At 31.8% G+C, this 26,080-nt stretch overlaps 2 protein-coding genes across 2 annotated transcripts in view; both read right to left on the reverse strand.

Moving 5' to 3' along the window:
- Window positions 1–26,080, reverse strand: part of prom (prominin) — a 614,595-nt gene that overhangs the window by 82,369 nt on the left and 506,146 nt on the right. The window lies entirely within an intron of this gene.
- LOC140448517 (uncharacterized) lies at window positions 21,946–24,104 on the reverse strand. The gene is made up of 2 exons (XM_072541599.1): window positions 23,975–24,104; window positions 21,946–22,781 (listed from the first exon to the last, which is right to left on the reverse strand). The coding sequence occupies exons 1-2, from the start codon at window positions 23,984–23,986 to the stop codon at window positions 22,014–22,016; spliced, it is 780 nt and encodes a 259-aa protein (XP_072397700.1). The 5' UTR covers window positions 23,987–24,104; the 3' UTR covers window positions 21,946–22,013.

Raw genomic sequence — 26,080 nt, forward strand, 5'->3', positions numbered from 1 at the left:
GTAGATTTTATTACAAAACTGATAATAGATTCAGCAGATAAAAATATTGGAAAAATTAACTTCGTCAGTAAATTTCATTCAGTTCCTTGGTGGAACCATGAATGCAAAGAAGCAATACAACAATCCAAAAAAGCCTTTAATAAATTCAAACGACAGAAAAATGAACAAAACTCTTTAGAATTCAAACGACTACGAGCTATAGCCAGATTTACTTTCAAAAAAGCTAAGCGCCAATCTTGGATAACATTCGTTTCAACAATTGACAGTTCTACTCCAATGACAATATGATTTTTTCATACTGTATGAAAAAAAGTAAAAAGAATATTTGGTACAAAATCACACAAGTCGATAAATCTGTTAGAGCAAAATAATGTAATATATAAATCTCAAAAAGGAAATATCAAATAAACTGGCTAATAACTAATCTATAGACTTCGGCAAATATGCATATTGCATATTTTGCATATTGTGCATATTTTATGCAAATATTTCATATTTTGGCATATTTGTATAAAAGTTTGCATAAAGTGCATAAAAGTTCAGATTTTTATACTGTATTTGAAAATTTTTAAACATACCAATTTATTTCAATTCTTGTATAAAATTTTGTAGTCATTTTAATCAAGAAATGATCTAAGTACGTAATCTCTACAGGTACAAAACATTTACAATTTCAAAGAAGATCAATTTAAGTAGCCCTCAACATTCTTAGAAAGTCTCGGTCACTGAGTCATTCAGTTATGGGATAATCGCTAAGGGTTCGCTCATTTGCATTTTATGATCTAATCCCCAAATCTATCTACAATTTATTGTATCTTAACAGCAGGTAAACGGCTAATAGTTTTGTTCCTAATTTAGGGATTTTCCAAAATCTCCCAGTTTATTGAATTAGGTACCTAAACATTTCTAATTTGATGCTCAGATGTGTAAATCATTTTTGTTTTGATATTCAAAGCATAAACACTCGTTGTGCCTAACAAAAAGGAAGATTGTGATTTTATAATGCCTAAAACAACCAGTGCTTCAACTTGGATTAAACCTTATAAAGAGCTGTCTATGGATATGGGAAAAATCTACTGTTCAGTCTGTGGCAAAATTGTAAGTATCTAATATTTTCTATTAAATATCTAATATTTCATACATACAGGGTGTTTCCAAATGACACTTACAACGTTTGACTGTAGATACTTCTCGAAAAATTGAACAAAACGATATAGTTAATGAGGGGTCAAACTTATTTACTTTTCGAGATACAGGGTGTTAAAATTAAAAAAAATTAAATTCTTTTAGTTAATAAAAACAATAACTTTAAAACCAATAAACGTATTTACTTGAAATTTAGTACTCGTAGGTTGTTTTTAAATGAAAAATATCTTCCCTTAGTGAGAAAAAATTGTCCATGGTACAATACAATGGTGTGTATATAGAAAATTTTTTCACCTTTACTTTTTTTTATGAAGTCAGCTATTCTAAAACACAATTATTTTTATTGTAATTGAATTAACAAAAAAAAAAACTTTTGTTGAATTTTAAAATAAGTTATATGATGTACTAATGGTTAGTAACAAAAACTAATTTGTGGATTAATACTGCATTTAAAACACTTAGCGAGTGTTTTTTTTCCAAACCAGTTATTTGATTAACCAAAAACACCTTGTATATTTTTATATTTTAAATGTTGGGTTAAAATAAAGGTTTTTATTTTTATTTATAGATAGCATGTGAGAAGAAATTTCAGATAGACCAACATGTGAGAACTGCTTCACATATTGCAAAAAAAGGAAAAATAGGAGGAAAACATCAAACTTCAATGGCTAAATGTTTCCAATCTACTTCAAAAAAATTAGATGAGCAAGAAACTTTTAATGAAGACTTGTGTCGCGCATTAGTGTCTGCAAACATACCGCTTTCAAAATTAGCAAATGTAAATTTTAGTTCGTTTCTAAAAAAATATTGCAAACTTAATGTTCCAAGTGATCGGTCTCTAAGAAGAAATAATGTGAACGGGCTATACTCGTCGGTGTTAATTAATATTAAGGAAGAAATTGCAGATAATTATTTTTACATATCTGTAGACGAAACCACTGATTCCTCAGGAAAGTATATTGCTCATTTATTGATTGGTGTTCTTAAAGAAGATACCTTACCAAAATCTCATCTTATTTCATGCCAGCAACTTGAGAAAACAAATGCTTTAACAATTTCGCGTTTTATACAAGAAACATTAGCAACTATTTTTCTTCCGACAACTATTCCTTCTAATAAATTACTGCTTATTTTATCGGATGCTGCTCCTTATATGGTGAAAGCAGGACAAAATTTAAAAATATTTTTCCCAGATTTAATACATGTTACTTGTGTAGCGCATGGATTAAACAGAGTTGCAGAGGAAATACGAAAAAAGTTTCCTCTTGTAAATACCATGATATCCAGTGTCAAAAAAGTATTTCTTAAATCTCTTATAAGAATTCAACTTTATAAAGAAATGCTACCTAACATTCCTCTTCCACCACAACCTATTTTAACGCGATGGGGAACATGGTTAGAAGCAGCTAATTTTTATGCAGATCATTTTGTTAAAATAAAGAACATAATTGATACGTTAACAGATGAAAGTTTCCAATCTCTTTTGGATTCTAAACAAACTTTTCAGAGTAACTTGCTTCAACAAGAACTTTCATTAATAAAATCAAATTTTAGTTTTGTTCAAAAAACAATTACTCAGTTAGAATCACCAAAACTGTCATTGTTCGAAAGTACAGCATTAATAAAAGAATTTGCGTCATGTTGTCGGAACGTTAGAGGTAATATTGGAAAAGATATTTTAAAAAAATTTGAAGCTACTATGGAAAAAAATAAAGGTTACCATATTCTTTCTGAAGTAGTCAGTGTTCTATCTGGAAATATTTCGGAAACAATTAATTTAGAACCAAATGTTCTGGTTAGTTTGAAAAATGCTCCCGTTACATCAGTTGATGTTGAACGAAGTTTTTCCATATATAAATATATGTACTCAGACAGAAGCCACAAGTTTTTGTTAGAAAATTTTGAACACCAATTGGTCATTTATTGTTACCATAATTCTAATTAAGTTTATTTATACTTAAAAATGATGTAGTTACTTAAAATAAATGTAAATCTTAATGAATAGTAGGAAATATTTAGTTATGTACACTTTTTTTTTAAATAAAATTGTTACTATTTTACGATTTTTTTATTTATTTGTATGCATATTTTGTAAAATATTTGCATATTTTCGGGTAAACACGTGCATATTTATGCGCATATTTTCTACATTTTTATTTGCATATTTGCCGAAGTCTACAATCTACTTCATAACATTAGGTTATGAAAAAACTCAAGCGATGCAAACTATTCACCAAATTTCTTAAAAAACAAAAGAAATGAAGAAAACCATAGACTATAAAGATCAAAATAACAGCGAAATAAACTTTCCAATATCGATGGATGAATTAGAAACGGTAATGAAAAACTGTAAGAAATCGTGCCCTGGGCCAGATAATATACCCACTATTTCTCTAAAAAACCTTACCTACTCATCTATAGAATACTTACTCAGCATGTACAGACTAATGTTCCCAAAAAATGTATTTCCAAAATCCTGGAGAAATTCAATAATAATTCCTATTCCTAAACAAAGTAAATCAAAATCAGATCCCGAAACATATAGGCCAATATCTCTTACTTATAGTATGGGCAAAATACTAGTAAACAACAGACTCATGTGGTATCTGGAATCAAAGAAACTAATTATACCAGAACAAAGTGGGTTCTAGGGCTTCTAGTGGGGACTAGGGCTCAATTGTTTACAACTCCTTCAAAAAAACGTACTTAAAAACAATAGATTTTATTCAAAATACAGGTCTTCGAATTTCCTTAGGAACACACCACACAAATCCAATATAAACCCTATACTGGGAAACTGGAGAGATTTCACTCGCGTTCAGAAGACAAGTCTTTTTTATGCCGCGGTAGTATCGTCTTATCAAGATAATCTAGTTATACACAACGTATTCGCTTACCGCTTCAAAAGTTGTTTCCAAACTTCAAGTCGAACTGATCACCCTTTCTATTACCGCTTACATACCTAATTGTTTACAATAGCTATTCATTTTCCAGACACCTACGATATCTCCTCAATTGATACCCCTCCTCCTATGATAATTCAACTCTCCTCTATTGACACCAGCTTATTGCGCCTAAACAAATTAGAAACGCCAGCAAGTCAAATTAATCAAGAATTTCTTAAAATCTTAAGAACATATGGTAGCTGTTTCAAAGTTTACACCAATGCCTCTAAAAACGAAGACGAAACTGGGGCAGCAATCTACTCATCAGATTATACAAAAGCTTACAAATTACCTTCATATACAACAAAGTTCTCTGCTGAACTGTATGCGATACTAAAAGCGCTAGTTTTGATAGTTAACAGAAATGAAATGAGAAATATCAATATTACAGATCCTCTCAGCTCAATAATGGCATTATACCAACTCTGCGGTAATCATTCACTACTTCTTCTTATTAAAAAGAAACAAAAACATGCAGAAAATATTAACATTAAAGTTAATTTTATATGGGTACCGTCACATACTGGAATCGAAGAAAACGAGGTTGTAGACAAAATAGCAAAAAATTCACCTGCTAACCCAAACGCAGAAGAGAATACGAAATCATTTCACACCATTCTGAAAGCATTGTTTAAAGAAAAGATTATTTTAATATGGCAGGATACATGGAAGAACTCCACAACCAACCAAGCTGTACGAAGTTGATATTAATCATCAAAAATTCCCAAAATTTAACAATAGAAGAGAACAAGTAACCTTTACTCGCCTCCGGATTGGTCATACTTAGTTAACACATGACTACCTACTAAAACGTGCTGATAAAACTGTGTTTGATAAGTCTAAAAGTGTCTTAACGAAAAAACATTGTTTATTGCAGTACCCCAAGTATGATGTGCAACGCAAAATGTATAAAATACTATCAACATTAAATAGTGCTCTTGGAAAAGACAGTGATACTAAATATATTTTCGCCTTTCTTAAAGACTGCAATCTGTTATCAAAAATCTAATATTTTACTTTGTATAGATTTAGGTTTATTTCTAACTATGTATTGCTATGGTTAAATACTCTATTGTTAAGTTCTAACTTTGTATCACAATCCATATACGCTAATAACCCTGCGTGGTTGATGCTTCATGTAAGGAAAAAAAATTATTAATTTTGGAAGTGGATCTGAATAAAATCAACATATGAACACAACACCGGACTGGTTTTTTATTAACAACAATTAAAATCAGAGCCGTACCTGATATGATTATAATTATAATAAATTGTTTAAGTAAAATTAAATGACGAATAGTAATTAATTATCAATGGAAATTGATAAAACTCACTAAAAGAACAAGCCATCATCTTCCGTTCAATTAATGGCGCAAAATTGAAAGATTCTCTCTTGCAACTAGGACCACTCGTTCAACCAAAAAATATTATTTATTAATCAATAATCTCTAATATTCGAGTATGCATCTATCTTTCCAGTAAAGCTGTAATTGATGTTTTTAATAAAACAGGATCCATAAAAATAAATAATGAAGTACTTTCAGCACGTAGAGTAATCACCCCACCACAATGACTTTTCTTATCTAATGTTAGTCCAATAAACCCACAAGAAATATTGAAAATCTTCTTCACAAGCTAGGTTTGAAATTGATGTCACCAATAACATGTTGGAGAATTGGAGCTACAAATTCTGAATATAGCTACATACTCAGTTTTAGGCGTAAAGTATACATAGAACCCCTAGATAATATAACCATACCTGAATTTATCGTGGTCAATCATGATAATGTTAGCTACAAAGTATGTTTGTCCAGCGACCAATCGCTTTTTTTCAAATGCAAACAAAATGGCCATCTTACCTTACAATGTCCATCAGAATCCTCTCCCCTAATCAATTCCGATATACTAAATTCTATTCCAACTTATAATCTACCTCACAATATCACTTTGCAGATTCTTACAACAGACGGCCATGATAGTAATTCAACAACTTCTCCACCTCCAATAAATTAGATGAATGTATCAAATCTGACCCTTGCAACAACGGAAAAATCAACAGCATTAACCAAAAAATATCTGTGGCAAACCCCATCTCCAACAGAAGATTTAGTAACCAACTTATTTTACAAAGTATGTAATAAAAGTAATTCTACATCTAAAAAATAAGTGCCGATACCAATTCTGCACTTGATTTAAACATAATATTATCAATTCAGGACCCATCACAAGAACAACAGATAAAAATAGGCCAAAAATTTCAAAATCAAATTAACATAACAACTCAAGTAACAATAGAGACCGAAGGAGCTGCTAAAAGATTTATCAATAAACATTAAAAATCTAAAATATGTCGTAAACTACCGTCAATTTAAATTAAAAAACCAAATCACACGACTACGCAAAAGACTAGAAAAACTATTTGAACATGAAACATCTTAACCCATGGTGATTTATGTGTTTTAACTAAATCATAAATCATTTTTAATATCATATAACAATGGAATTTAAATGGGTGTTTTAACCTATTTAACCATGCTACAGCTTCTTCTCTCAGAGTATGCACCAGATTTTATTTCTTTACAAGAAACGCACTTTAAAAATAACTCAAAGCACAACCTGAACGGTTACAATGGATTTTGCACCAACCGACCTAATCAGAACTATGCCAGTGGTGGAATAGCTCTATATAAAAAGTCAAATATACCTGTCCCAAATATAAACCTCATAACTAGACCCGAATTATACCTCATAACTAAACCCGAATTATTTAATCTTCTCCAACCTCACCTCCAAGAATTACGGGAGATTTTAATGGCCATGACATTACATAAAACAATACAGAGGAAAAATATGTTAAAAAACGTTTTTAACACTATGAACCTATGCCTAATCAACGGCGGATCTCCAACAATATTCAATATGGCTACGTGTCTTCTGCCATCTTCTGCCATTGATCTCTTCATATGCGAACCCTCATTGCTCACCCAACTCGATTGGACAGCACTAGAAGATTTATATAGTAGTGACCACTTCTCATTTTAAATAAAACATACAGTTAATTTTTACATACAAATACAATACCAACTCAAAAATTAAAAATAAAAAGGCAAATTGGATTGAATTTGAAAATATTATATCAGAGAGAATCAGATTAAAATTATTGACACACTCACGAGCTTTAATCAGCTTGTACTATATGCTGCTAATATAGCCATATAAAAATCTCAAATTTTAAAGGAACATAAACTAGTTCCCTGGTGGAATACGCAATGTGAGGCCGCTATTCAATTAAGTAAATCAATTTGAAACCGATACATAAAGTACAAAGATATTGATTTATAAACAGAGTACAAAAAAATGTAGAGGTGAAGCAAGGAGAAATATTAAAAAAAATCAGACAAGAATCCTAGCAGAAATACATATCTAGCATTAACAGTAACACAAATACATCATCGGTGTGGAAAAAAGTTAAAAAAAATAACAGGACAGCATACTTAACAACAAATCGTAAGTCTAGAAAAAGAAGGGACGTTACTAATTGATCCACAGGATATAGTAAATGAACTAGGCAATAATTATCAAAAATTCTCATCTAGAGAAAAATTACAGTCACGATTTCTAAACTTACAAACAATAGGAGGAGGTAGTACCTATTACAATTTCCGATGAATGTAACCCTATTAATACACCTTTAAGTTATGGGGAGTTTCAAGAAGCACTTAATAGCATGAAAGATACTTCACCAGGTCCAGACGACATATCAATACAATTTATTAAAAAACTTCCCATAGAAGCACAAGAGTTTCTACTCCAAATTTTTAATATTATTTGGTCACAGAAATCATTTCAAAAAATCTGGAAAAATGCCCTTGCTATTCCTGTTATTGTCTAAATTCTGTCTAAATTACAACCAGAATCATATCGTCCTATATTATGAACATGTTCTTCATGTAAAATTATGGAAAAATAGTTAACAAAAGATTACTGTGGAACCTAGAATATAATGATCAACTTGCCATCGAACAAGCTGGCTTTAGACCAGGCAGATCTATAAACGAAAACATTATAGATCTAGAAAATAATATTCACGAAGCTTTTAAAAATAATCAAAAATGTATGGCAATTTACTTTAACATAACTAAAGCAATTGATCCAGTATGGAAACACCGTATATTAAATATTCTAACAAATGGTATATCAAGGAAATATTTTGGCCTACATAAACAATTTTTTAACTCAAAGAACATGTCCAAGTCCGAGCGAATGGTCCTATATCCTATCTTAGACAACAACAACAAAACGAAATCCCATAAAAATCGATTATCAGTCCTACTTTATTTTTATTAGCAATAAACGATATAATAAAAATCATTGCGAAACCTGTTCAGGCAAGACTATATGCATTAAAGGCAAGAACGTAGATCGTATGGCGTCATTATTACAAGAACACTTAAATAAACTAGTATATTGTTCCTAAGTACCGGTTTCAGGTTTTGCTCTAATAAAACAAAATGTATAATATTTTTAAAAAGACATCGAGGATAAACCGAACCTAATGCTTGAAAACCAAAATCTTTTCTATACAAACAAAGTGAAATTTTTAGGAGCGATATTTAATCAACAGTTAAATTGGAAGTTATATCCAGCAGTTAGTTTTTTCATGTTGAAATGGCTTTAACTTTTTAAAGCACCTAGCTAATAAAACTTGGGGTGCCGATGGTAAAACACTACTTATGTTGTACAGATCCTTAATTGGTTTCAAAATTGATGTGTTGCATATGCATCTGCCAGCACAACAACGTTAAAACCTTTGAATATGTTACATAACAGCTTCCTAAGTATTAGACTTGGAGCGTACAGAAGAACTCCGATATATACCATACAAGCTGAAATAAGTGAGCCGACGTTAGAGCTTCGTAGGCAGCTATTAATGCTTAATTACATTTCTAGCATAACTCTAAATAAAAAAATTCAAATAAATAACATGTTAGACATATCCATGACTAACGACAGTTCAGTCTATGATATTTCCGCAGAATTTATCATGCAATGAATCTACTTAACTGGAAGCAATTTCCATCCTAATAACAATCTTCTTCTCATGGTGCCGTCTCCTTTCGAAGGTTGGCGATCCAAATGGCAATTGTAGCTTTGGAAACTGCTGCACGAAAGATTTCTGCTAATGAGCGGTCGAACGACCTCCTCAGGTCTTTTAGTCACGAGTTCTGGCGTCTTTCTACTGATCTTTTGCCCTGTACTTTTCCTTCCAGTATAACTTGAAGTAATTTATATCTTTCGCCTCTCAACACAAGACCCAAGTATTGCATTTTTCTCTCTTTGGAAATATTACATTTATATCAATACAAAAATATATCTTCATCTTCACCTTGGATTATAAAGATTCCAACAGACAGTTGCAGTCTATTACAATTCCAAAAAAATAGCACCAACCCTAATATTATCATAGAACTCTTCAGAGATCTAATGAACTCCTATTCCGATTACACATTATACTATACAAACGCGTCTAACACTAAAAATGGAGTCGGAGTGGCAATAATTAACAGCACAGAGATTCTCAAACATAGAATTCCAGATACTGCTATATTAACAGGAGCTATATTAACAGGAGAACTTTATGCAATTTACCAAGCGATACTTCACGCAAATGCAAATAAGGTGAACAAAATATTAATCGTGACAGATTGTATGTCATCACTACAAATAATCAGAAAAATATACACGCAGCATCCATTAGCTTTACCAATAAAGAAAAAACTAAATAAATTGCATACTTAAAGATATAAGCATTAAGTTTCTCTGCGTCCCATCACATGTTGGAATAGCAGGTAATGAAGCAGCAGACAAAAATGAAAAGTAAGCTATAAACGACAACAGTATCCCCATATCACCTTAATCTGTAAGTATGGATCTAAAAAGCTACTTCATAAAGTACCTGTTCGAGAACTGGAGCAATAAATGGAAATTCACATCATCAAAGCTTCAGGAGATAAAAAATAAGATTAGACCATGGCAGTAATCCGAGGTCTGCAGACGAAAGCAAATTATTTTTTTCCGTTTAAGACTGGGACTTTAAGAAAGAAGAACGCCCAATTTGTGAACACCCCTTCCGGTAAAACATGTGCTAGTAAATAAGTGCGAAAAGTTCAATCGTCACATAATTAAACACTATTTTCCAAACAGAAATCAAGAAAATAATTAAGAAAAAGTCTACGCAAGACATAAGGAACTACAACATAACACAGTTAAATGAAATACTACAAGAAAATAAAGGCATACGAGACTGGAAGAAGAAAACAAGCGAAGGTAGAAATGTAATTACAAAACTAATTAATGATGAAAACAGGGAAATTACCGAAATTCAAAGAATAATCACCATGATAGAAAACTACTACTAAGCATTATATATGTGTCAAAAGCAACACCATAGGAAACAAAGACTCCTTCTGAATTACTTTGCTATCTGCTAAAGTCTTTGCTAACCTGTCCAATCTGATAAGCTGCCAATCTTGTGACCAGATATACACAATTACTGGCCATAGATAAACCTAAGACTGTACTTACTCGTATGTTCAATTTACCGTTAATTACACCAATTAATTGATAATATAGATTTTTAAACATGGCCCCTATTTACATCATTCATTGCCGCCTTGGACCAGAAAGCAACCTACTTTTAACACTAGTCTATGTAACTATAACAAAAGGAAAGGAAACAATATGATACAATCTGCACAGTTACATAAACACCAACACAATGTCATCGATTCACAAATTAAAAACTTTAAGCTCACAATCATCATGCAACCTCTTCTCTCCACTACGGGACATAGGTGTCTCCCATTTTTCGCCACTCTTCACGGTTATGTGCGTCTTGTTGTCATTTCTTAGACATTCATTTAATGTCGTCCATCCAGCCTGTTGGTGGTCGTCCTCTGCTGCGTTTGTCTTCTCTTGGACGCCAGTCAATTAGTTTTTTGGTCCCTCTTGAGTATTTTAGTCTCGCTATGTGACCTGCCCAATTCCATTTCAGCTTGACTATACGTTCAACTACATCAGTGATACCAGTTCTTTTCCTTAGGTCTTGGTTCCTTAATTTGTCTTTTTTTGTCATGCCGAGGATCGATCTTTCCATATCTTGGATTACGCTTAGTGTGATCTCCTTCATGGGCTCTAAATCTCACAAGCTCACAATACCCGGTAGTTAATAAAATGCACAGTAACCGTCAATAACTAATAATTTTGGGCGCCTAAGTCTCTATAATCTGAATTACTTCACGTATATCAGTATATCAAAATCAATTAGTATAAACAAAAAGGGGAAGGTCGATGGAATAAAAGCACAACAAAATTTTACCAAATTAAACCAAGTGACCGACCTCCTTATGTTCCTGTACAAAAAAGGGACAAAGCCACAATTAGAACAATAAGAATAGCACACTTGCCTCACCTAAGGTTATCTCATGAGTTCTAAAAATCGACCACTATATTATCACACACCTTTCCATGCAGTACATCCCACTTGAATGCTGTAATTTCAGTTTTATCCAACGTCAGCATAATATTAGTGGTACCCAATCAGTTTGGATTTGTGAACGCCGTTTTTACGAGGGAAGCTTTATTTAGCCGCGCACGTATTGTATTCGAAAAGAAGAGATGTCAGCTGTAATGTTTTTGCATGCCTGATTGACTACAAGAAGGCTTTCGCTAGAGTCAGGCATGAACAAATGATAGAAGTGGTGAAGAGGACAGCGATTGACGGATAAGACTTAAAAATAATAGCTAACCTGTATTGGAATCAATCAGCGGTACTCCAAATAGATGGAGAATATACAGATCAGGTCAAAATCTTAAGGGGAGTGAGACAGGGTTGCATAATTTCACCACTGATATTCAATCTGGACTCGGAGCACATTTTTGAAGAGGCTCTAAAAGATATTGATGAAGGCATCTCAATAAATGGAGTCAAGCTCAATAATCTGCATTATGCAAATGATACAATACTGTTTTCCAATACCATAGAAGGGCTGCAAAACTTAATGAACAAAATAACGGAAACAAGTAGAAAATATGGACTGGATATAAACACCAGCAAAACCAAGCTAATGATTATCAGCAAGGAAAACATAACTGAAGCAAATCTGTATGTGAACCAAATGAGAATTGAACGTGCCTCACAATACAACTACTTGGGAACTATAATCAATGAGTGGTGAGACAATACCCAAGAGATTAAATGTCGCATCGAAAAGGCATAAAGTGCATTCTTGACTATGAGTTCTGTGTTCAAGAGCCATGACCTCACCCTAGAAACAAAAATAAGGCTCCTTAAATGTTATGTGTACTCAGTGCTTCTGTATGAAGTAGAAACGTGGACATTGAAAGTGGAAACTCTATCAAAATTTCATGCTTTTGAGCTATGGTCATATACAAGGATCCTAAAGATACCATGGACAGACAAAGTCACCAATGAAGAAGTACTGCGAAGGATTAACACAACTGCAGATTTGGTCAACATCGTGAAGAGTCGTAAGCTGCAGTACTTGGGACATATAATGAGAAATCAAGGCAGATACGAGCTACTTCAATGCATTTTGCAAGGTAAAATTAAAGGAAAAACGCCCCCAGGACGAAGAAGAATATCCTGGCTTGCTAACCTGAGAGCATGCTATAGAAAGACCTCAACACAGTCATTTCGTATAGCAAACAACAGAATCATCATAGCCAGAATGATCGCCAACGTTCGGAACGGACAGGCACCCTAAGAAGAAGAAGTCGAGACACGAAAAGTTAAATAAAACCAAAACAAAAAAAATATATAACCACTTAAAATTCTGTAGATCTTGTTCTCTTTTCTGAGAATATCTGTATTTAACAATAAAACACAGAGTGTTCTTTCGTGATGTATTTTTAATATGTGTTTACACTTTATAGTCTTTAGCTGAATCAATTGAGAAGGAAAAGCTGTTTGTATCAAGTTGGTCATTTAGAACTATGTCTGTATTTTTTAATTTATTAATTTTTATAGATTTTAATACAGTCGACTTAAATCCTTTATTTTGAATATAGAGATTTTAAAATAGGTCACAAAAATAATTATTATGATCTAGAGGGTGAACTGCTAATTTAAAATTTATTTTTTTATTATTGAAATCCGTTTGTGTTCTGCTATATGTTTTTTAAAGATTCTACCAGTTTGACCAATGTAAGTTTTTGGACAGTCACAACATGTAAGTTTTGTATACACCACTGCTTAAGTGCTTTTTATTTTTGCTCTTGTTATTCTAATATATTTGCTTATATTGTTTTGTTTAAAGCTGATATTATTCCTTTCCTCGTATGTATTTGGCTATTTTTGTTTAGATTATATAAATTAAAAAATTAAGATAAATTTCTGAATGACCAACTTGAGACAAATAGTCCTCCTCCTCAACTTATTTAGCTAAAAACTATAAAATGAGGACACAATAGTAAAAATACATCACTTCAGAAAGTCACTCTGCCAAAAGAGTTATAGTGATAATAAATTATCATAAATTTTGTGGAAGTCTTGTATTGTTAGACAAAATTAACTTCCATCAAGTTACGGTCGAATCTATCACATATTTTTGAGTTTATTTCTCCGGATTAAATACATTACGATTCTGACACACAATAATAGGAAATCACAAATGTATCAGTGTTTACTACGGTATGATAAGATCTAGAATTATAAATATCCTAAATTTTTTATAAGGTATAGAATTTTGCATATACCATGTCTGCGTTACTAAATTTTGGAGCTTATCCCAATCTTTCAGTCCACTTTTAGATATTTACTTTAAGAATAGTTTATTTGAAGATTAGGCTAAATATAGAAACTTTATTCATACAGTCAAATGAATATAGAAAACGAAAAGTTTCAGTGGTATTACATTTTTGATATCAATAATATGTTTAAAGTATAGTTTAAAGTATATATATAAAATTCAGTTTAATTTACAATATATCTTAATTTTATAATTTCTTTGTAAGATTATTTCATGGTCTCTGTTTTTAAATATCACAGATTCCATTAATTTGTTCGATGTTGTATTCATTCATTAATTAACATTATTTTTTTTTTGTTTTCTCTCATTTTCTTTCAGTTTAGACTGTTCTCATGTGATCTACATCTGATCTCATGAAAATCGTAAAAAATGTCAAAAATCGTGGAATTTTTATTTATTTCAGCCTAGAAAGGTGGACTATAATTTACTGGCAGTTATGGTGGACTATCGTCATTTTTACGACATCTAACAAAAAATTGGAAAAAAAATACAAATGTAATTATACACTTTCATTCAAAAAATTAGAAAAAATGTAAGTCTTAGTAAGTGATACAAATATAAATAAAGTCGACGTACACTACTTGTTTGCACACATTTTACATAATATATTACCTCGGTTTTTGCCATATATAGCGTGATTGTATTGGTTACAATACACTAGTACAATACAATAGTAACGGACGTTCAACTTATTCAGAAAATTTGAGGACATCTTTAATATTTTGCTTAAGATTTCGACGTAAAGTTATAATACCCAATCATTCTTTTAGCCAGGGTTCGCTGAGGTAACGAGCCAATTTAACCATATATTCGTATTGTGATAAAACTTTTCTATTTGCTTTTAACGTGTTTGTGATGTAAATAACAAACGAGTTAATACTTGCAGTATTTATCATATTATAGAAGATACACAAAAGCTATCTCCTCGTTTTACGACCCTCATTCATATTTGAACACATCTGGTCAAATGTATTTGCTCCATCTTTCGTTCCATTATAATCAGTTATTATAGTGAGTTAACTATTTATTTTGGAAACATTAGCACCTTCGTGAAGCGATAAAAGAAGTTAAACTATCTTATTTTTTCTTCGGAAATTATGATACCAATGTCTTTCTTTTATCAAAGCAAAACATATATGTATTGGAGACTCTGTTCTTTATGTTTAACAATTCCTGTGGAATTTTTATCATTTTTGCGAAGAGTTTCGATAACTGTCAGTATGTATTGATCTTTTAATACCTCCTCTGATCAGCTAACTGATGTAAACCAGTTGTCTAAGTTAATATTTCTGTTACTATCATGAACTGATTTTGTAAGTTCGTTTACAAAATATGTACCCAACCGCAAACCATTTGTATTGGTTTTCTTGCCTAAATAATGAATAGCATCGATCATATATTTTGAAGAGCTGTCACTCAACATAACGATTTTGACACCATACGAATTAGGTTTATCCAAAAGGATTATTATGCTGCCTTTCTTTTTGTGTTTTCTTTTCATCAAACCTAAGACAATTTATGAGATATTTGACACTGACAACTCATGCAGGCCTAATAAAATTTTCCTGATATATTACTATCAAACCTATATTTCATGGATATATTAGTCTTTATTTGCTGCAGGCATTATAAAAATTGCCAATGAAGCTTTTAGCACATGTAAAGATTTTACTCATGTTAGAAATATTAGCACGACTGGCATATTTTTTAGATTGTCTTGTAATTTTAGTATTTGAGAGTACGACATAATATATCATCTGAAAAGAAATGTAAAAAATATTCTTTAATTTTTGTGTAGTTTTAGAATTTCCTTTGAGACTAGCTATAAAATGAATAATATTTCTAGCTGCTGTTCTTTTTGACAATGGAGGTATTTTGTATGACCACTTATGCCCGTTTTTACCTTTTAGAAATTTTTCCGGATTTATTAAATTTATATATTAACTAGTTACACTAGATGGCTAAAAAGTTTCTAAATTACCACTATTTCTAAAGTCATCTTCTTCATCTGAATTGTCCGATTCAGACTCCAAACCATCTTCTTCTAACTCTCAGTCACTTCCAGTATCTTCAAGAGGTTCCTGCTCACTATCTTCACTATTCATTATACGCTGTATTTCATCGTTTATTTCATTTGTCGTTTAAGGTTTTCTTTATGACATACTGCTACAATTAAATAATATATTATCTATTTATTACAAATATAAAAAATAATTTACCGTAATAAGTCACCGGCGTTCAAATAAACTTAAGAAAAAAAAAACTATCGTAAAAAGTGGACTTTAAAATTGACGACGTGCCCTCAAAAAATCTAATACCTAATTACAGTAGTAATAAAGCACATCCACCACCTGTTAAATCAAGACTAAAGAAACATCTACTAAGAAGTGTAGAGCATAGGTTACGCGATTCCACTAGTGTTGCCCAAAATCGGTCTTGGTCTTGCAGTCTTGGTCTTGTTCTTGCGTTTTCGCAAGACCAAGACCGTGCAAGTTTTACGCAAGAACAAGACTAAGCCTGCGAGACTCTTGCGTCTTGCAGTTAGGACGAAGTGTTGTTTTAGCGAGTATTGTAGTTCGGGTATATGTTACAATACTTTATGAGACGCAAAAAAATATGTAATAAAAATTTAAAAAACTGGACTTATGCGCATTACGAACAATACCATAAACATACATCAAAATCATCCATAAAAATATTCATTAAAAACAACACATTTGACACGTGCTCAGAGATCATAATTACAATGTAAAAATAAAATATTTTGTACATTTTTTTTAGCATACGACTTCTTCGCTCTGAAATTAATTGTCCAGAATTATAGCCGCTCTCTAATCATAAAATAATCTTGCATTGATACGTCGACAGTAATCGAAATTTTTTAAAAATATGTCACCTTAGCTATAAAAAATATAACACTCATTATTACGGACACCCACTTCCCACTTAATAATTCAATTTTTTTCCCATTATAATTTAGTTAGGAGGAATCTAAATAAATAAATCTTATCGGCCTAAGACTAAACATTGTTTCTGCTGAGTGTGCGATGAGATCATTCGGTTAAACCAAATTTGCTGAAAGAGCGCGATAATATTCAAAAGTTTAAATGTAGCTTACCCTGTAAACAAAACACCGAAGTAACGATATATTGTAATTTTCGGTTTGTTATTAGATACTTAGGCTATTGAATAGTAACGGACATTTATAGTAGTAGCTGCTTTTTCGACATCACTAAACTTCATTTGACAAGTTTACAATTTGACATGGGGGACAGAGATTCAAATAGTTTTAAAATAGTCGGAGTAGTGAGCGTTGGAATTATAGATATAAAAGACCTAAAAGCAAATTTGATGAGTTTTTCGAAATAATTTATGCATCCCAAATTGCTTACTTTGAATTGTGCCTACACACAAAGGTTAAAATGAAAATAAAAAACAGAAACACTTCAGGTTTAAGGAAGCATCTAATATCTTTTCACAAAAAAGAATTACAAATATTTCTTCCTGAAAAACCAAAATTCTGGTTGTCAAAAAAATATTCCTACTACTTTATTTTGGTAAATTAATGTATTTATTAAGTAGATATCTCCTTAATTTAAAATAACTTCTTTTGATTATCATTACTTTCTTACCTATTCTTTATTTTTTCAAGTTAGTTTTTTATATAAAAGTAGAGCTAAGATTGTTAATAACATTTATGTTGCTTTAATAAGTGGATTATAGTTTGTTATTTTATCACCTAAAGAATATGTGCCCTTGATACCTATATTTGGATTTTTGCCACGTACCAATATTTTTTAAGATTTCCATTTCATATATGGTGGAGGTTCATCAACACCTTTCTAGACAGAAAAATTTTGTTTAACATACAGTCAAGTTTATGTCATTAATTTGGTTTTTTGTGTTTTAACCATGTTTGATTGACTTACATGGGGCATGGTAGATAGCTGGGTTAGTTAGAGCATAGGCACGGATCGCTTAGATCGTGGCTTCCAACTTCCCTAGTAACGTTTAATAAATAGCAATAGGCTAATGGGTAACTGCAAGACTTGCAAGACTCTTGCTGCAAGACCAAGACCAAGACCAAGACCAGGTGTGCAATACCAAGACCAAGACCAAGACCAGGTGTATTGGCGCAAGACCAAGACCAAGACTGTCTAAGTCTCGTCTTGTTCTTGCATTTGGGCAACACTAGATTCCACTCGAACTGCGACGAAAACCGAGGAGCGTCGTCAAATTTAAGATAATCCATCTTGCTAGGGTTAACAGCTTTAAAGAAACTGATTTCATTTTCGGTAAACTTAAAAATGACATACGAAAGTTGCAGTCTCCTTTAAAAGCCAGCTCTAGCTTCTCCTTTAAAACGCATTTTGATTTTTCTCGATGAGACACTCTTATCAAAAGATATCGAATTTTTACTACCGAGTTGAAGCGTAACTGGCATTCAAAAACGCCAGTCGCTTCAAGCGTTTGCAATTTCTGTTCATTCTACACAAAAAGTGCTAATAAATATTTTTATTTAAAATTATCTAAGCTACATTTTTTTCTACGGCGTACAGACCCCTTCTACGATTGGGGTTTTAGAAGGGCGAAACCCAGTGGTAGGAGTGGCAAAATTGTTTGCATCTTTTTGGCGTCCCATAATGGATATTCTCAGCAAAGTTCAGCTTGTTTGTCTTGGTTTTAAAAGACAAAACTCTGACGAATCTACTACTAATAGTAGGAACAAGTTTAAATTATAGTTTAATTATTTCTTATGGTTGGTTTTCCTTTTCTAGGGCCCTGCTAGTATTGTACTAACGTATTTTTGGTTTATTTCTCTGGATAGTTTCTTAAGGGTTCTTGCCCTTCTTTTCTAGTTAGCCATAAATTTCTTATGAATGAAAATGTTTTCGGCTCGTTCTCTTTAATCCTTTGTCTCAAGATCGTTATTTGACATAAGTTTTACTATTTAAGTTTTTTCAATTTTATATAAATTAGTAAAAAGTAAGATACACTAAACTGGTTCTTGCTGATTTTTTAATGCCTTTGTTTCTTAACATAGTTAAATAGTCTAAAAATTTTTTGGTTGTTCTTCAAAAAACCAATAAAACATATAGAAACAAACAAATGCTACATGTATGTATTTAGTAAAATACCTCCAACATTTCTTTTGGTTTACAACCAGCTACCACTCCGGCTTTTATCAGTATAAATATTTTTATTTGTATACTTAAATTAAATTTGAAGGGTACAGGGAAAAAACCAACAATGTCCAAAAATGAAAAAAATCAGTTTTTCCTTTCCATATTTTCTGTATGCCATATATTTTATCTTGAAAAATCGTCAAGGGGAACAACGAACGTAGTCCTGAGATATTCAAGGTTTTAAATATCTATTGCAGGAGAAAAACCAACATCGTTAATATGCAACATTGGAATAAACCTAAACAGTCCATAAAATTTGTTATTACTCTCACCCAGGTCATCGCAGCTGCGTTTATTAGTTATTGTTTCCAGACGTCTATTCAAGCTTGTTCGTTAAGTTGTTAAGAAGTATTCAGTATTCTTTAGTTTTAAGAGTCTTTGTTGAAAGTCTTAGTGTTTAAAATTTCTAACAGTGACGACAATACTTTAATACTAATTACTCAAAGAAAAAGCGTAAAACACATGGTTGTCTTAGAGATGTTGCTAAGAAGATACGAGCCTCGACCTTTGAAACCAGAGAAGACTGTCAGTGCAAGAGGTATAAGTGGTTCCAGAATATTTCTATAGCCGAACAAAGTGATTTAATAAGACAGTTTAAAATTGACCGTGAAAATGGTAATGATGCCCAAAATAGTTACTTATCTGGACGTATCTCATTACGACCTATGTTTCAACGAAGGCCAAGGAAAAACGAAGAAGATGCTAGATTGAATAAAAGCTCCTACAGCTAGAAAGTAAGAGTTATTAGAAAGTGCAGTAGAGGTACCAGTATGTTTTAAAGCGTTTTAATCACTGTCTGGAATTAAAGCATTCCAATTACATACAACAAAAACATCTTTAAGAACAACTGGCTAGGCGCCGATTCAAAGAAGGGAAATGCATGGCAATATACCACATAAGGTAGATCAACACACTCGTGAATTTTTATTGCAGTTTTTTGGCTCATTAAAGCGACATAAAGCGTACTACACTTTTAAGGACTCTAACAGAGTTTACCTACCGGAAGATATAAATGTTAAAAATCTTCTTGAATTATTTTTGACTAAACATCCCCATATTGAGATGTGTTATGAAACATTTAGACAAATATTTGTGTCAGAGTTTAACATCCCCTTCAGTTATATACGAACATGAACTGAAACGTGCTGTTGATGTGACGAGCAGAAAGCCAAAATATTACATAAGCAAGATAAAAATATTACCGTTTCAACAGGTGATGACGAAAAAGTAAAGTTAGAGAACGATGTCAGGAAGCTAGAATTTGAAGAGACACTCCATTTTAAAAAAGATTGATTGGTTTTATAAACTCAACAGGCATGCAAAAACTGAAGCTGGAAAGTCATCAACTGTAGATGCTTTCTGCTTAAATAGAAAAAAATCTCTCTACTCCGAATATACCTTCTGCTGAAGTGCATTTTAGAAGACAGCTGTCATTATATATTTTTAATATTCATATTTTGTCAAATGTATTTCAATCATATATACGTATGGCCAAACCATTACAAAAAAGGGGTCAGATCACGTTACCCCAATACTCTATCATTTTTTTAACACCTACCTGGATCCTGGTGTTAAAAAACTTTATGTGTTTGCCGACTCTTGCAGAGGACAAAACAAAAATCACACTATCATCCAGTTGATCCACTACGTAACTGCTACACTAAAAATATTTGACATTGTGACAATTACTTACTCAGTGCGCGGCCATTCTTTGATGGAACCAGACAAAACCATGGGACTGATCACAAAAAGTGCAAAGGCTGAAACCCCAGATGGCCGAAGAGAGGTTATAGAAGCCGTGCGAATCAGACAAGATCGGTTTGTTGTTGTAACATGTGAACAAATTATGTTTAAAGAGTGGGGTACATTTTTGTCTTCCAAGTTCTACAAAAATAAATTTTCTTTTCCTATTCGGCAACTAAAACAGTTTTAATGTTTTTAGAAACATAATGCAAAACCGTTGATCACAGGGAAACATATAACAGATCTTTCACGTCGTGTAGTAAAAGATCAATGAATGATCCAGAAGGGAAAATCAAAGGTATCCGATCTTCAAGAACCCAATCAGCTATACCAAACGCTTATGCCTTCGGCCAAAGAAAAATGTGCTGATCTAAAAGTTCTAATGAAATTCTGTTAAGAAGAGGGATCTAAAGAGTACTACAGCTAACTTCTTTCTGCCAATCAGCCTGAGTTACCATCTGAGCCCGATATTGTTACCAACGATCAAAGCGATTTTTAGAAATCAGATTAACATCAAATTAATCAGTAGTTTGTAGCTTGGTTTGTTCTTTTATTGTGATGTATGTAGAAATGCCTTACGAAATAAAAAGATGATAAAAATAAATTTTTTTTTGATCTGTTTGGGGGAAGAACCAACTCAGTCCACATTTTGTTTAATTAAAGAATATCTAATTACGAAATAATAATTCAATCATAGCATTATTCCAGCTATTTATAAAAAGTACATGTCGAACGAAATATATAAAAATATTTAGCTAAAAATGTAAAAAAGTATAGGGTCTTTATCGTTTCAAATTTTTGTTTTATTTCTTTCGAAAATATAGTTTTTTGACTTAGTTGCCTTTTTCCCCGTATCCTTCGTTTTTTTTAGAACTTAGACGACAAAACAGAATAAATGACATAAAAAGCCAACCAGTCTATTCTCGTTAAATTTTCTCAAAAAAGTTTATTCTATACATTATACATGTTTTACTTAATATGAATATTAAGATTTAATAGAAAATAAGGTTTTCATAACAACAAGTTAATCTAAGCATTATTTTTTTTAACTTATTTGTCAATGTTTTGCAATACCTTTATAAATAATAAAAATCATTTGTTTGGTTTAATCAGGTTTCTTTATTCATAAATAAATAATTTAAAGATTTGTATCACATTTCTAATTACCAAGGTTGAACAACTGGTCCTGCAGAGTAAGCAGAGAGAACTGGAGCAGCGTGTCCAGCATATGCAACTGGTGCTTGAGCAAAACTCTTAGCTACGATCGGTGCAGAGTAGGCAGAGACAACTGGAGCAGAAGCGGCATAAGCTAGAGGAGATACACTCTTGGATACAATTGGTGATGAATAGGCAGACACAACTGGTGAGGAATATGCCGATACAACTGGAGCATGTGCAGAGTATCCTAGAGGAGCTACACTTTTGGCAACTAATGGAGCTGAGTACGAAGATAAAACTGGAGAAGAGTAAGCGGAAACCACTGGAGAAGAGTAAGCGGACACAACTGGTGAATGAGCGGCATACGATAGGGGACCTACGCTTTTAGCTACCAATGGAGATGAGTAGGCTGATACAACAGGTCCATGTGCTGGTAGAGACAATGGTGCAGAGTAGGCAGACACAACAGGTCCGTGAGCTGGTAGAGATAATGGAGCAGAGTATGCAGACACAACAGGTCCGTGAGCTGGTAGAGCCAAGGGAGCGGAGTAAGCAGATACTACTGGAGCTACCGATTTGGCGACAACTGGAGCAGCAAGGGCTACAGGCGCTGGGTGGCTGGTGTAGGTTTGAACATACGATTTGGAAACAGCAGGAGCAGACAATACTGGAGCTGAGTGGTAAGCTGATACTACTGGAGCCGCAGGAAGTGCTAATGTACTGTCCCAGTTACCAGCTTTGGCGAAAGCCAAGAATGATGCAAAGATAATTACCTAAAAAAAAAACATTTATTGTATATTCGATTATTTACTTTAAAGTGGAAAATATATTTGTTTAGTCAAATTATTTACTATATAGTTTATTTAACCAACTTTGGATCTAGTTAAGAAAAATAACCACAAACTTACATTACAATGTAAGATGTTTATGTCAAGAAAATAATTCTTTTTAGGGCTAGAATTTTCTTTGGAACTCCTAAAACGATCGGGCTTATTTCTATCAATTATTACTAACTGTGATTCTTTCTTTTTCACAACAATGACTGCTGATAGATTAAAAGAATTAATAGAAAATTTAAATGGGAAGTTTGAAAAATGGATGAAATAATATAAAGCAAAAGGATTTATCTTACACGAAGAGTAAAAAGAAGAAGTATGTCCAAACGGATGAAGACATTCTAAATTAAAAAAATAACGTTTCAACCAGTATTAAGAAAATATGTGTTAGTTTACTATCGATAGATAAAGTTCTAAACGAGGATACCGTTTCCAGAAAAAAAAAGAATTAAACTAACTTATACTATATTAACTTGAGTATTTCAAACACATCTTAAGAAATGTTAATTGCAAAATTTTAAAAATGAACATTAAAGAAAAAAAGAAGAAACTAGAGATCAATGGTTTGAGGAATATTTTTTTGGGTTAACGTATTTTCGTATCAAGTTTTTGGTAACACACTTTTAGAAAAACGGTAGATATAGTGTGAAGTGTTTCTACGATAGCCAAGTCAACGGGAGCACATTCAATGTTTAAAAGAAGAATCAAACAAAAATGTAAAACACATTTTTTTTACACAAAATGTTATGTTCAAAATGTACAAAATGCACAAAATGTTATATTCAAAAATTGATAAGGGAATAAAAAATAAAGTTATTAAATGATATATTCTTGATGACGAGAGAAGCAGTAGTTTAAATGTATTAATATTTAAAACACAGGAGATATTTCTTTATCTTGAAAAGAAATATTTTTATAATTTGAGAGCAAAAGCTAAGACACCCAAAAATGAAGGTCAATTTTTATTGAAGCTATGGAGCCTAAACAGTAGCGTCAGCATTACATATTTTTAGAAACTATAAAAGGGCACTATATATATATATATATATATATATATATATATATATATATATATATATATATATATATATATATATACGACAATATAACTGTAAAATTGTTTTACTTACTTTCAAAGCCATTGTAGTGTAGACAGTATTGTTGTTTGTAAGGTGTTTAAGAAAATGATACTGTTCAAAAAAAGCGATGCGTTTTTATACAACTTAATTCCACTTCATATTGAACCACTTTCGATTTTATTGAAGGTCTAGGCTACCATCCAGATCATTCAGTTTTATTACAAAACATAATTTATTACGTACTAAAAATCTACACAAAATTATTAAACATGTTTTTGAAGAATAGCTAATTATATCCTTTCGATGCTATTTTTGTAAAACAGTCGTTTTATTGTCCAGGTTACGAGTTGATTAATTATTCCTGATTAAATAGATAATAAACATATACATATAAAAATGTGATATATGTACATACATACATATATATATATATATATATATATATATATATATATATATATATATATATATATATATTGTATACATATATATATATATATATATATATATATATATATATATATTATATTATATACATATATATATATATACAGGGTGATCCTTAAATAATTGTACAAACATAATCCGTAGATTCTGCACTTTAAAATATTACGATTTTAACTTGCCTTAATAAAATATTGATATTAAGAAATATACAGGGTGTTAAATTGGAAATTTAAAATTTTATTTTTCGTTATAACTTTTACGTTTGTAAATATTTTTAGACAAAAATTTACAATTGGATTTACAATACTTCATCTGACAACCTGTCATCTGAAAATCCTACTTTTTCTCATTGGTATCAAAACTTTCTACTAGTAAAATTAAAATGTGATGATTGTGGTACCTCTCATGTAGGTAGAACCATTCGAAAGTTATCTACTAGAGTTTCAGAACATTTGAAAAGACCAAACTTTTCCAGTTTTGGTCAACACTTATTATCCAGTAAACACAATTTTAACATCAATACTGGTTCATCTATTTTACATGACATTACTAGAAAGAAAATCTACTTTTACGATTTATTGGAAGATTTGGAAATTACAAGGGAAACAAATAAAAACTCTCACTGTTTTAATACTCAAATTAATTTAAATTGTACTAAATTTAAACCCATTTTCAAAAACTTTATTGCAGCTTTACCTCGTGGGGGACCCAGCTCGGCTTTTTAGACTTCCTGCACTGAGTATACCTATTAAGAATTTATTAATTTCATATTTTGATTAATATTAGTATTTTATTCTTCAACAATTTACAAAACTAGCTGGCTCAGGTTCAATTGATCTATAGTTGGCGTTGATTACACTTTCCATATATCTGCGTAATTTAGATAGACCATCTCCACAGTTGTATATTTCAACATTTCCCACTGTTGGTCAGTTGGTCTTGAGTAATGCTTTGACATTTTAATTTTATGGTTCTCCCATTGACTGTGGGTTTAACTGAACTGTTTAGATTATACCCAATTTATACACTCTACTTTCAATTTTGATTTTTTTTTATTTAAAATTAACGGGTCTCGACAGCTTATGGTCATTGACACGGGTACAGTTTACATATTTTGCACATTATACATATTTTATATAGGTACAAGAATTTGATATGAACAGTTTTTTTTGTAGGCAAGTTAAAACAATAAAGCTTATCACTATGCACTGTTTATATTAGCTGAATTAAACTTGTTTCTTTTAAAAATCTAAGAACACTGTCAAAACGGTTTGGAACACTGAGAATGTCTTTTAGATTTCCTTTTAGGCTGTGCTTGTTTCTGGAAAAATCATACTGGCAGCAGTCCACTATCACGTGTTTGATGAAAAGGAGGCTATTACAGTAGTGGCATAATAAAGAGTTTTCTGATGCCATAAGATATCCACGTGTGAGACGTGTATGCCCTATTCGTAGTCGGTGAATAACTGACTTTTCTTCTTTCCTGTTCATAGAGGAGATATTGACGCGAGATAAGTTGGGTTCAACGTTATGCAGATTAGTTTTTGTTTTACTCCACAGGTCCGCCCATGAGCTGAGGATTTTTTGTTTTATCAATATTTCAAGATCCTTATGGATTTGGACCTCTTTGAAGGCTATGTCAGAAGAACATGCTGCTTTAGCGGCTTGGTCTGCTTTTTCGTTTCCCAATATACCAACATGAGATCGAGT

Source organism: Diabrotica undecimpunctata, chromosome 8, assembly GCF_040954645.1.
Source record: "Diabrotica undecimpunctata isolate CICGRU chromosome 8, icDiaUnde3, whole genome shotgun sequence".
NCBI lineage: Eukaryota > Metazoa > Arthropoda > Insecta > Coleoptera > Chrysomelidae > Diabrotica > Diabrotica undecimpunctata.